This window comes from Rhinatrema bivittatum, chromosome 4 (assembly GCF_901001135.1).
Source record: "Rhinatrema bivittatum chromosome 4, aRhiBiv1.1, whole genome shotgun sequence".
Classification (NCBI taxonomy): domain Eukaryota; kingdom Metazoa; phylum Chordata; class Amphibia; order Gymnophiona; family Rhinatrematidae; genus Rhinatrema; species Rhinatrema bivittatum.
In genome coordinates, this window is record NC_042618.1 from 184,705,526 (window position 1) to 184,719,983 (window position 14,458).

The 14,458-nt window shown below is 43.9% G+C and overlaps 1 protein-coding gene across 1 annotated transcript in view; it reads right to left on the bottom strand.

Annotated features, from left to right (window-relative positions):
- HELZ (helicase with zinc finger) overlaps positions 1-14,458 on the bottom strand; it is a 639,316-nt gene that overhangs the window by 120,683 nt on the left and 504,175 nt on the right. The window contains 2 exon segments of the mRNA XM_029599344.1: positions 9,719-10,232; positions 10,898-11,135. Coding sequence (XP_029455204.1) covers positions 9,719-10,232; positions 10,898-11,135 — 752 coding nt within the window.

A 14,458-nucleotide genomic window follows, 5' to 3' on the forward strand; every position in this document is an offset into this window, starting at 1 on the left:
GTTTGATGAGAGGCATAAAAAATTATTTCCAAACTCTTAGTCCATGCCACCTTTTACTATAACACGATGTGTACGTTATAGCCCTTTGTTATGCTGTGTCTGATCTTCACAAATGGAAAAAAGCATCTAGGGTGCATACAAAATGTGTGCATGTCACTCACAAGCAAGCAATCTCTACCCAGTTCTAGCATTCCTGTAACACGAAGCTGTACATCACAGCTGTCACATATATCATTGCAGAAAGATATCAACCTCATGATATGATTGTTCATGTCCCTGGCTGTTCAGCAGTATGTCCTGCAGAGATACACAATTGTCAGACATGGCACACTGAATAGGACTGTCCCCAAAAGGCTACTCCCACAGCTTCCCTTTAACCCGTATACCCCTGTGATGGTGAAGACAAACTGTGGCCCATGGCTGTCAGAACCAAAGCATTGCAGACAGGATACAGATATGGGCACCATTAGCTAAGGACCGACAGAGCACTAACAGGGCACATCTGACCTTAAGAGTCCCTGCACCATGCGCCCAAATAGGTTTGGGTAAACAAGTGACTTTTCCAAAGCTCCATGAGAGAGGATTTGAACTGCCACTTGTTTTAAGCTGACCAGTTGACAGTCCATAGTACTCTGTCAAATATTGATCTTAGTGGAAAGTGCTTTGTAGGGACACCTAAAAATAGTAAGCCTCTACAGCATGGAGACAGAAAGCTGAATCCTGGCATGATGGCTTACTGACCTAACTGTGTAAGCCACTTGTCATGTAACTGATGCAGTCACATCCCCAACAGCCCCTCTGCCATTTGCTGTAAATACATAGCTGGAGAGGGCCAATAGAAAAAAGAAGAGCGCCTACCTATGAGCCAACTGTCACCATAGAGGCTGCCTTCAAACTGTTCGAGCATGCCAGAATTCCTAACTATAAAAGAATTGTGCACAACTCCTGGGTACCTGGCAACCACGTCAAGGATGGCAGTTGAACGACATAGACCACTTGCACACTGATGGGAGTGGGATGATGGCTAAATGAGTACAGACAATAGCTCCCAGAACATTTGAAAAGTTGGCAATGGCATAAAATCCTTTCTTCAAGTCCAGCAAGACTTGCCTTTCATGAGGGAATCTAATGTAATGATTAATGCGGCCATGTATAGCTGTTAGGACCTGGCCCACACAATGGGAAAACGATGCTTGGGACATTCCCTTGATGACTCTGACTGTTGTTTGGAATGAGCCAGATGTCATAAAATGCAGGGTGCACAATAGTTTGGTGAGGCATGGTATAGCACAGAACCTTTCTGTGACCAGATCCAGATCCCCTCTGAGTTCTTAATATAATTCCATGATAGCTTGAGAGCTGAGGCAATGCTTCATAACCATGTGGTCCTCTGGCATCCCCAGCAAAGTGGTGCGTGGATGAAAGATGCACTCAATGTACTGCCTGCATGTTCTCCTGCATAGCAAGCCCCGACGGGGACCAGACAATCCACCAGTGGGGCTTACAGCTCTGTCTCCAGTGCGGGTACTTCCCTAGGAGGTTATGGAACCTCCCTTGCCTGTTGTAGTAGCAGTTGTTGAACAACCTGAAGCAGCCAGTATCCCACTACTAGTACACTTCCCCCTATACTGTAGTTTTTGGAAGACAAGGTATGTAAGAAAAGCTATTTTTATTGGCCCACCAGGGCTGTGTAGATGATAATAGCCATGATCCACAATAATGGCTGCTATGGTGTGATAAAAACTTTTTTCCACTCTACCACAAATCAAAAAGGTGTTATTTCCCATGTTAAATTCCACATTACTATGTGTTATTTTTCTGTGAAATGAAGGAATCCCTCATTTGCATAATTTTCTAGCTTTTGCATAATCATATTTACATACCAATGTGTGACACGATAAACGTCACACATCTATCGCGTGTTAGACCATGTTTATTGTGCAAGGAGGCCCTAACGTGGCTTGATGAACAACCTATTATGTTTACCAGTTTTGCTGACACCTCTATGTAACAACATAGTTTTAGCTACATTTTACCCAAACTGGAGACTTTTCACTGTAGATCTAGTGATGTTCTTCAAGTAGAAGTTAGTAACGACATAGGTGTCAGAATAGTGTGAGCAACCCAGGTCCTCGCCTGTCCGACTGCCATCCCCACCTGCAGGCAGAAAGATCCCAGCTGTTGTGACAGCAGCACCGCCAAATGATGACCTGACTGCGGGTTCCCACACCCTGTGAGCAGGAGGAACCCACAACGGCACAGGGTGGTGACACATCCAAGAGGTAGAAGATGACCCTGTGGGTGGATGGCGTGTGAGGGAAGAGAAGAGAAGGAGTGAGAGAGATTGAGAATGTCTGTGTGTGTGTGTGAAGAGGGGATGGGACTGGAGGGAGTCAGTGAGTGAGACTGGAGTGGAGGGGAAGAGATGAGTAAGTCAGTGGGATGGGATGGAAGTGAGAGGGGAGAAAAGAGAAGGGGTGATTGAATGAGAGGGGATGGAAGTAAAGAGGTTGAGTGAGAGAGGTTAGGAGAGGGGAGAGAGATGTGAATGAGGGGAGGAAAGGGAAGGGGAGATGCGAGTAAGAGGAACTGGAAGTGGTGTGAGGGAGGTGAGAGTAAGACAGAAAGGGTGGGGGTGAGTGGGAGAGAGTGCAGGGCCAGTGGAAATACTAGGCAACTGCCTACAGCACCACAATTTTGGGGGTGGCACAGCAGAGGCAAGGCTGCAACAATTATGACTCCTTGTTTTTTCCTTCTTTATAGGCCCAGAAGAGGAAGCTGTGTCTTGTGGGCCTGTGCAGATGGGGAAAAAGAGGGTGCAGTCGCCATGGCAGGAAGGAGCAAAATTACATTCACCCATACCCCAAGGTGGAAGGAGTCATCATCCAGTCAGCTCTGTAGGCTGAAGGTGGAGCCTGCTGCTATTTGTGCGTTCCATAGTGGGAGAATAGTGAGTGCGAGTGTGTTTATGAGAGAGAATGGACATAAAAGGTTCTTTTTTTACACACCGATCTCCTCCTTTTTTGTCGCTACACAACAATCTTGGATCGGTTTCTGATTTGTTTCTCGGGTCCATCAAAGTTTGTGCACAGCCACCTCCCCCCCACTAATCCAAAATAATCTCAGAGTGATTGCAAATCAAGTTCCCAGGTATGGAGAGTAAGGAATCTCTTTATCCTTATTAGCTTTAATTATTGGGTGTTTTGAAAATTTTTATTGATATTTATGAATTCTTTAAACAATTTTATGGCTATTTGTAGACTTTTATTCTATTTGTCAGCTGTTTTGAAATATTTACTATTTTTATCAGTATGATTTTACTATTCTGATTGAAATGTATATTTCTTGATTGCATTGTTTAATGTTTTATGAAGAATAGTAATGTTTCTGTTTTTCCACTGTTGCACTGCAAACAGTCTGGTTTGTTCCTGTTTCTGGTTCAGTTTTACCTGCATGTTTCTATTTATATTTTATGGTCTCTATTCTATATTTGGTGAGGGACTGTCTGTGCTCTGCATGTGTGATGGAGGTGAGGCATTCTGTTACTGTGTAATTTTTGTGTAGAGATTTATAGTAGCCTGATTTGTTCTGTTTTCCTAATAGGATGTGTATTGGTGTTTTGAGGCCTGGTGTAATATTTGCAGTAATGCATTTTTATAGGTAGGGTTTTTACTGTCTGAATGCTGGTAGCTAGTGTTCTTTTTGTATGGAAGGTTTAGTATATTGTAATTGTAGTCAGTTTACATATGGCTTTATGAGGTTCAAGTGCCAAACCCAACAGACTTTACAATAGGCCTGATACCATATGGGTTCCAAATGTCTTTTGCAGCATTTTCTCATTTGCACCACAGCAGTGTATGTAAATGTAAGTGATAATTTTAATGCTTTGAATGCCCTTTTGTTGTTATAAAACCAAAATTATTAATTGTGTGCTGAGGGGAGAGGCCACAAGGCTTTAAGATTCACCTAGAGTGCCTAATACTCTTGCATCGACACTGAAGAAGCCCACCACACACAAGCCCTCACCATTCAACCATCTCCCACTTCCCCAGGGGCAAATGCTGGGGTGACATATCGAGGTGAGCTTGGAAGTTTTTTTTAATCAGGCGAATAGTGCCCAAGAAATTAGGACTATTTTATTACCTTTGGGCCACATTTTCTTGGTCTCTGATTACATCTCTTGGTACTTGATAATCTTCTTTCTAATACATAGTACAGAATAGTCACTTAATACTGACACTTCTTTAGTAATGCTGTTTTTCTTAGGGGCAGGCCAACCCTGCCTGCAGGTAGAAAGAAGACCCTAGTGGTTTTCTAGCATCAAGTATTTTATTGGTAGGTCTAGGAATTAATAATTCTAATCTATCATTTATGCAAATAATGTACATAAGAAAGAATGACATTAACTGTAAATGTAAATAAGAAACTGGCAGTGGGGATGTAGCTAGGGGGTGGAGCTTGGTTGGCCTCCCAACCAAAAAGGCGTTCCGCTACCCCTGATGGAGGCATACTCCTCCTCTTCCTCACTGTCATGACCACTGAGTTTAGACTTCCCTAAATCTTCCATGGAAGGCTCAAATACAGAGGATAAAATATCCTGCAAATCTTCTTCAACTTCTTTCCTGGATCTCTTCTTTCCAAATTCCTAAGGGAGGGAACCTTGTGGGACCTGTGAGGAAGAAGAGGCATACAAGGCTCCTGGAGTTGCAGACTGCCCCAGGCAAAAGGCCTGGTGAAGACATTTTAAAATTTCTGCTGCTGAGGGACCAGGCCTATGCAGGCAACAGTTCCTGCAATTTAGAAACAGAGCCCACTGGTCTTGTTCAAACCAGCCCCTTTATCCCAAGCAGCCACCAAAATAAACTTCAATGCTATGGAAGCAAGGGAAAGGGCCCTTCTCTGAGCTTCCCCCTTCCTATAGATTCAGCATGACTGCCAGTCTAGTTGCAGAAGCAGTCCTGCCAGTGGGAACCGGCTGGCCTGATGACCTCCACAGCAGTGGCTTACCCCAAAAGCACCAATTCTGGGTGCCCGTATCTCTCCCTCTCCTCCATATAGAGCTTGCACAATTCCTCCCTCCCCCCAGCCAAGCCTGATGCACAATACAAGCATTTCAGAGTGGGGACGTTTTCCCATGCCAACATTCCCACTCAACTTGGAGCTCAGGAAAAAGAACACACACCAGAAACACCTGTTCCTAAAGAAAAATGGCTCCAGGAAGCAACCTGCAGTGAAGCTGCCACTGAAGAAGAGCTCAGCTCGATCCCTTTCTTTTTCTTTAAAAAAAAACTTTAAGCTTGCCCAGCACAAGGAGGAGAAAAAACAAGCAAAAATAAAGAAACTCTTGCAGAAGAGATCGCACAAAAGAGAGTAATCACCCCCCCCCCTCCCCACGTCACCCAATAAATGGGGAGGAGAGGTACTCATAGCACACTTGCACAGACCTGGTTCCAGAAGGAAGCTCCCTGGCCATAAGGCTAGGCTCCACTAGGGGAGGAAGTCAAAAGGTTTTCACCCAGGAGCATCAGTCCAGGACTAATCACCCAAGGAGCTAGTCAAAATCCACATTTCTATACACATGACCTATAACCACCAGGTCTCAGACACAGCACGGGATATGCTTGCCTACCATCTGCTGGAGACATGGAATACTGGCAGGCTGAGTAAAGCAAGGGTCCTATAAAAGATAATGTCAGCAAGTCTTTCATTCTCTGTCTCCATCTGCTGGTTGGAGAACAAAACTCATGCATCTGGACTGGTCTGGCTGGATGAGGAGGGAATGGCAATTAAGACTAATCTGTTAGATAATACCAAATCTGTGAATCTCTTGACACAAGAGACTGAACTGGCAAGGATATCTTGGCCTCTGCTAAAGAGGTGTCCTTAATTAGCCAGTTATCCAGGTAGAGAAATAAATGCATACACACAACCCTGGCACAATCCGTACTAAGAATATGTTACAGATATATGGTGCCAACACCAAGTCAAAAGGGAGGACATATCACTGGTTACTGGAGTAGAGCTGCACTTGGTCCATGTGGGTGCAAGCCTCCTTGAAGTCCACAAAGCAAAATCAGTTTGCTTTACCAGAAGAACCACCATAAAGAGGATGGATGTCAGGAGTGCTCTAAAAGTATTAAATGCACTAAAAGGAAACTGAGAATAGTTGATTTCTGCAGATGTTAGGGCCACCTGCTGATGAATGAACTTTTAGGCAGTTCTAGAGCAGTGGTTTTCAAAACAGTTCTCAAGATCCCCCTAACCAGTTTGTTTTTCAGGATATCCCTAATGAAAATGCAAGAAATGCATTTGCATATGGCAACATGGTTCTTAGACTCAATGTATGAAAATATATCTCTTGCATATTCATTAAGGATACCCTGAAAACTATAGCAATTAGAGGGTCCCGAGGATTGATTTGAGAACCATTGCACCAAGGCAATTGTTCTCAAATCTGGTCCTCTTGGCCCCTTCAGTTCTGGTTTTCAGGGTAACAATTCATTTATTATGCAAATTAACCTAGTTTTTAGGCCAAATGTAAGCAAACATTTTATGAATATTCATTATGAATATTTATTTAGAGGTTATTAAAAGACTGGAGAGAAAACAAATTGCAGAAGATGTGGCAAAGACACATCGTAGCCATCTGACCAAATATTTTCAAATCTATTAAAGAGAAGACTTAAGTTTTATAGCAGAAGAAAATTAAAAGGAATCATGTAAATTTATTGTTTGTTTGTAACAAATGTCATTTAAGTACCTCCAATAATTATTAATTTTAGAACATAAGAATATGCCATTGCAGAGAAAGTAGCCAATCCAGGTCATTAGGAAGTACTTGGCAGAACCCAAAGAGAAGATCAAATTCGCTGTTGTTCACTCCCAGGGATAAGCAGAGTTCCCTCAAGTACACCTGTCTAATGTTTAAGGAATTCTCTTCTAGGAACATGTCCAAACCCCTTTTAAGCCTAGCTATGGGAGATGCTTTAATCATATCCTCTGGCAACAAAATCTACAGCTTAATTGTGCATTAAGTGAAAAAATAATTGCAACAATTTGTTTTAAATCTGCTAGTTTGATGAGTGTTCCCTATTTAAAAGGGTAAATAGCAGTTCCCTATTTATCTGTTCACCTCACTCGTGATTTTATAAACCTCTTTCATATCCCCTTTAAGTAGTCTTTTCTCCAAGCTAAAGAGCCCTAACCGGTTTAGCCTTTCATCATAAGGGAGCTGTTCTATCCCGTAGGGATGTGCAGAGGGACGCCATACATTGCATTCGTGATTCGGATTCGTCGGGCAGCAGATATGTTGCATTTGGCCGTATGGCGCCCCGATGCGTTAATACGGCGATTTCTATTCGTGTCCCAGCTAAAATTAAAATTAACTACAACCCCCCACCCTCCTGACCCCCCCCCCCCACCAAGACTTACCAAAGCTCCCTGGTGGTCCAGGAGCCATCCCCTGCACTCACACCCTTGGTGCCGGTTTCATCATGGCGCCGATAGCCTTTGTCACAGGGGCTACCGGTGCCATTGGTCAGCCCCTGTCACATGGTCATTGGCGCCATCTTGTGCTCCTACCATGTGACAGGGGCTGACCAATGGCACCGGTAGCCCCTGTGACATTGTATGGGCAAAGGCTATCGGCGCCATTTTGAGTACTGGCATCGGACGGCCGGAGTGCAGGAGGTCGCTCCGGGACCCCCGTTGGACCCCCAGGGACTTTTGGCCAGCTTGGGGGGGCCTCCTGACCCCCACAAGACTTGCCAAAAGTCCAGCGGGGGTCCGGGAACGACCTCCTGCATGCCGGCAGTCCGATGCCAGTACTCAAAATGGCGCCGATTGCCTTTGCCCTCACATGTCACAGGCGATCCCTGTGACATGTGAGGGCAAAGGCAATCACAGGCGATCCCTGTGACATGTGAGGGCAAAGGCAATCGGCACCATTTTGAGTACTGGCATCGGACTGCCGGCATGCAGGAGGTCGTTCCCGGACCCCCGCTGGACTTTTGGCAAGTCTTGTGGGGGTCAGGAGGCCCCCCCCAAGCTGGCCAAAAGTCCCTGGGGGTCCAACGGGGGTCCCGGAGCGACCTCCTGCACTCCGGCCGTCCGATGCCAGTACTCAAAATGGCGCCGATAGCCTTTGCCCATACAATGTCACAGAGGCTACCGGTGCCATTGGTCAGCCCCTGTCACATGGTAGGAGCACAAGATGGCGCCGATGACCATGTGACAGGGGCTGACCAATGGCACCGGTAGCCCCTGTGACAAAGGCTATCGGCGCCATGATGAAACCGGCACCGAGGGTGTGAGTGCAGGGGATGGCTCCTGGACCCCCCGCTGGACCACCAGGGAGCTTTGGTAAGTCTTGGGGGGGTTCAGGAGGGTGGGGGGTTTGTTTAAATTTTTATTTAGGTGGCTGTATAATTTGGCGAAGATTCGTGTATTCGTGGGGAATCGCAATACGTTTCGCTTCCCCACGAATACTACGAATAGTGCAACGTTGCGGATCGCCAATACGGCGAAAACGAATGCACACCCCTACTATCCCATTTATTATTTTTGTTGCCCTTTCCTTTCCTCTTGTAGTTCCGCTATATCTTTCTTGAGAAAGGGCAACAAGAACTATACACAATACTCAGGGTGACGTGGTACCATAGAGGTAGAGTTATTATGATATTCTGTTTTAATCTCCATTCCTTACCGAATAATACCTACATTCTGTTTTCTTATTTTACCCTCTGCCACACACTGAGCTGAGAATTTCAATGTATTATCCATAATGACTCCAAGATCCTTATCTTGAGTGGTTACACCTAATATGGAACCCAGCACTATGCACCTATATTTTGGATTATTTTCTCTGTGTGTCACTTGCACTTGTCTACATTAAATTTCATCTGCCATTTAGATGTCCATTCCCCAGTTTGGCAAGGTCCTTATGCAATTCTTCACAGTCTGCTTTGTTATAACAAATTTGAATATTTTTTGTAATACCTGAAAACTTGATCACTTCACTCATTGTTCCCTTTTCCAGATTGTTAATGAATAAATGAAACAACAATCCCAGTGATGGCCCCTGGGGCACTCCAAAATTTACTTTTCTCCACTGAGAAAGTAGATTATGTAGAATGCTGCTTTAAGCTTATAAAAGAAATGAAATTCCCTCTAAAAATATTCTCCAGCAATTTTAGGAGTAGGCATAAAAAAGTAACATTTAAAGTCTGTGCTTCACTGTTTCCAGATATTGTTACCTTAATAGATAACTTGCAATTTTCTCAAGTAAAAATCTTTAAAATATATGATTTGGGCTTTAAATAGCAATTTGTTGTTCTACATTACCATCATAAGCAAAGACAAAGAACTGTTTTAAACCAAATCCTGTAATTTTCCTTTATTATTGGCATTTAAAGTGTAACCTTAGTCCTCCTTAAATCACTTGAATCTGACAAGTTAGAGGAAGTCTCCCTTCATCTGGTTGCTGCTGTTAGAATAGCAAATGATACACTTTGCCCTGAACCAACTGGCCATTTTTTGCCAACAATTTCTGTGTTTTTAGATGCAACCACCTGCCATCTGACAGGATTAGAACCTCCTGAGAATTAAACAAATTTGCTGCAAAGCAGCACTCAGCATTATCACTAGGCCATCAGGCCACACATGCATTTAATTATTTACATTGAACTTGTACCTAGAAATTTAAAAAGTAAATAAATACCTCTTCTAAGCTGTGAAGTGAAGAAGCAGATACTGCTCGAGATGACAATGGGTGAAATGGTTCCTGACCAATTGGATGCTGATGATTCTGTAATTGTATAAAAGGGTTCTTTTGTGGCCTATGTTGCAACGGAGGCATACCATAATGAAAGCCTTGCCCCATTAAGTGATTCTGTTGTAGGTTAGCATATGTCCATGATCCATCGGGTTGCAGGTACTTCAGTGGAGGTGGGGTTATATGTCCAGACTGCAGGGAGTAAGGGGCATTGTATATTTGGGGCAGATGTTGCCGAAATGCTGGATTGCCAGACAGTTCAATGTCTCTGTTGTTTTCACTGAAGTTGGAAAAGGGACCACTATGGTTGGACATGGCTGATGGGGAAGGGAGTGCTGGTGGACTTCTGGACTGAACTTGTCTGTATTGCAACAGTCTGGACTGAGGAGGCGGCATTTCTGCAAGTTCCCGGTTTTCACTCTGATCGCGATGGGATAATTCTCGTAGGAATTCCTGAAATCTATATTAAAAAGATAAATGGTCTCATGATACCAACCTGAACAAGATCATCAGTACAATTTTAGCGATTTCACAAATTGAACTGCTGTAAATAGTTTTACAAATATTTCAACATGATTTCAAATTTCCAACAGATTTTTCAAAATCAAAGTTTTCACTGCAATTATTTTACTTATATTTATAGATACTTATTTGTATGCTAATATGCTATGTGCTAGAGTGTTAACATATGATAAAATTGGGGGGAGGTGATTATCCCTTAACAGCTTGTCTATTTTTCAGCATTTAATCTGAAAGTAAGAAACAATAAAAAAAAATTTCTACATAACCCAGGGATGGAAGGGAGACAGCTGTTACTACTGTGGCAGCTCTGGCTGGTCCACAAACCGCACTGAGGGTGCCACCTCTCATGCCTGCAAAGACACCTTAAGCCATACACACATGCTACTATCCTGTGGGTGCAGTGGGAGAGGGCTACAGCAGAGATAGCTGAGGGGAGAAAGAGTAAAAAGACTAAAATATCTGTATAAAAAATAACCTAAGTACTTTTGAGACAAACAGAAGTGCCGTTTCACTCAACAAAATAGAAACATTTGATTATGAACTAATCTACCTGTTACATTTTTTTCTTACAAAATATGTTTTCTGTATGTAAAAGACAAATACCTTGAATATGCTGCATCAGTTTCATCTTCAGCATTATTTGCAAGCTTCCAGTTTGCCCTAACTGGCTGAGGAGGTAATCCCATTGGTTGCTGGGAAATGTGTTGAAGGTGAGGATGGTGATGATGTGGATATGGCAAATTGCCCTGGTTGAGAAAGGCATTATGTTCGGACCATTGCTGTAACCTGGCTTGCTGCTGTTGCCTTAATGTTTCCAAGGCTACATTCCCATGTATGCGATCTGTAAACAATTGCAAAATTTGCCATATTTTACCCATACCCTCTCTTAGTTTGAGGATCTAGTACCAGGAATCAAATGTATCCACTGTGACAAAATTAAAATATAAACAACATTACTGCAAGGATTATTCTAGATTTCTAAATGGAATAGCATTTCTTAATTGGTAGCACTACTTAGAAGTGCTGAAACAAACATAAGATGCCTGGGTGTGGCACATAAAAATAAACACATCTAATGTAAACTGAGGGTCTAAAAGGAAATAAGCCATTTATTTTTCACAATAACTTTTTTAATTTTAAAACTATACAAAAACAGAACTGTTCCAAAATGGTGGCATGCTTGGACCATCACACCCAGTCTCAGTCAGTCATAAAGAATAATAATCTACAGATAATGCACTAACTGCAAACAAATGATGAAACATTTTGGCATGTGAAAATTCTCATTAATGGCTTAAGTTACAGGGGACTAATTGCTTGCTCCAGATATGTGTTATGCTTTGAAGAGAGTTCACTCATGTCACAATGTGGAGTACCCAGATAATGCCTATGAATATAGATACAGTGGCTTGAAATTTATTTGACCCCCTAAAAAGTCAGCAGATTTGTGTGGATTACAATGTGAAATTACTACTTACCTGATTATTTCCTTTTCTTTAGGACAGTCAGATGAATCCAGAACAAGTGGGTTATGCATTCCTACCAGCAGATGGAGACGGAGTAAACTGACATCACAGTATATACACCCCCTGCAGTTATATCAGCCTGCCAGTATTTTCTTCAAAAGCATCTGTGGACAGACTAGCAAAAAACTTGATGAAAAAGAGTTAACTATTGCAATACTCAGCCAACAGGCAACATTGAGCTCAGACAAGAATGTAATAACACTAGTCTAGGGACTAGAGTAATACTTACCAGTAAGCTCTGTAACACGTAGACACACAGGAGGATCATTATACAATCATATGGCAGCCAAGGGAAGGAAGCTGGATTCATCTGACTGTCCTAAAGAAAAAGAAATTATCAGGTTAAGTAGTCATTTCTCATTTCTTAGTGTCTAGTCAGATGAATCCAGAACAAGTGGGGTGTACCCAAGCTTCTCCCGAATAGGGCGTGGGGCTGCCTGTGGTCCAGATAAAACTGATTGTGCAAAGGCTGAATCCTCCTGGGCTTGTACATCCAGACGATAATACCTGGAAAGGTGTGTAAGGAGAACTATGTCGCAGCTCAGTAAATGATGGGAGATAATCTAACTTCTTCCCATGACACTGCCTGAGCTCGAGTGGAATGGGCCCGAACCAGACTAGTTAACAGTTTCCCAGCACCCTCGTATGTGGTAGTGACTACATCCTAAATCCAGCGAGCTATTGTAGCCTGCGAAACTGGCTCTCCCTGTCTAGTATCACCATGGAGGACAAACAGGTGAATTGACCTACGCAAAGGTCCAGTGACCTCCGGATACCAGACAATATGCTGCTTGACATCCAAGGGCCACAACCAAAGAGACTTTTCTACATTTCTCTCCCTGACCAGAGATGGTAGGGAGTTGGACTGGTTCAGCTGAAACTCAGAGACCATTTTCGGTAAAAGGAGAAATGGCTCCTGGTAAGACAAGGCCTGCAGCTCGAAAACCTTATGCGCAGAACAATTTGCCACAAGGAATACTGTTATCAAGGTCAGAAAGTGCAAGGACAGAGTACATAGCAGTCGAAACATAGGGCCTATCAAAACCAAAACCAAACTGAGACTCCATAGGGGCACTGGAAACGCAAAGGAGGATGAAGATGTTCCACTCCTTTCAGAAAATGGACCACATCAGAATGAGCCGACAAGGATCCACCATTGACTGGACCCCTGAAACAGGTAAGAGCAGTTACTTGTACCCTGAAAGAATAAAGGGTCAAGCCTTTAGTCAAGCCATCCTGCAAATATTCCAAAATGAATGGTATCTTGACTGAGCAAGGAAGAGAACTGCAATCCTCACACCAGGCCTCAAACACTCTCTAAATCCACACATAGGCCAAGGAAGTGGAGAACTTTCTAGCTTTTAGCAAGGCAGAGATCACTGCTGCAGATTGTCCACGTTTCAGCAATCGAGCCCCGTCAAGGACAGGCCCCTGCTGTAACAGGTTCCTGCGTGTGCCGGAAGTTAAAGAGGCGAATATACCAGAAACTTCCGCAGATCTACATGCCACGGTCTCCTGGGCCAATCTGGAGCAACCATGAACACCATCCCTCTGTGGTATTCGAGTCTTTGAATCAATCTGCTCAACATGGGCCATGGAGGAAAGGCATACAGCAACTTGTCTTCTGGCCACTCCTGCACTAGGGCATCGATTCCCAATGACCTCAGGTCTCTTCTGCGGCTGAAGAATTGTGAAATTTACGTAGTGCGCAAAGTTGACAATAGGTCCAGGAACAGGAGACCCAGTGATTCTGAATCAGCTGAAACTCGTCTGACAATTCCTACTCTCCTGGGTCCAGACTCTCCCTGTTGAGAAAGTCTGCTTTCACATTGTCTTAGCTTGCAATGTGCAAGGCTGAGATCATCTGGAGATGAACCTCTGCCCATTCTATAAGATAAGCTATTTCCTGCAACACTTGCTGGCTCTTGGTACCTCCCTGCCGATTGATTTAAGCCACCATCATTGCATTGTCCAACTTTATGTGGACCGAGCGACCTTGCAGCCTGTCGCCGAACTGTAAACATGCCAACTGGACCACCCTGGCCTCCAGGCAATTGATGTTCCTGAGAGACTCTCTGCACTCCAGTGTCCTTGCACCATCAGCTCCTGATAGTGAACTCCTCAACCAAGGAGACTCACATCCACTGTCAGGACTATCCACTCTGGAGGGGATAGCGAAACTCCATTCCAAAGATGATCAGCCTGCAGCCACCACTGCAGGTGGGAGAAGACCTCCATTGGCAGGTGGAGCCAAATCGAATAGACCTAAGACTGCAGATTCTACCAAGACAGACCCCAGGTATTCCAGCGACTGAGTAGGTTGAAGACTGTTCTTGGGTAGGTTCACCACCCGGTCGAGCTCCTGCAACAGGGAAATCACCTTGTGAATCACCATGCAGCTCTCTTTCAGCAACTTGGCTCGAATCAGCGAGTCATCCAAATACAGGTGTACTAGAAGTCCATCCTCTCTCAACTCTGCCACAACTACCACCAATACCTTGGAATAGGTTCTGGGAGCGGTGGCCAGACCAAGGGCAATGCCCGAAACTGAAAGTAGCTCCCAGAACTCTGAACCGCAGGAAGAACTGATGTTCTAGATGGATGGGAATGTGGAGATACGCCTCTGACAGATCCAGAG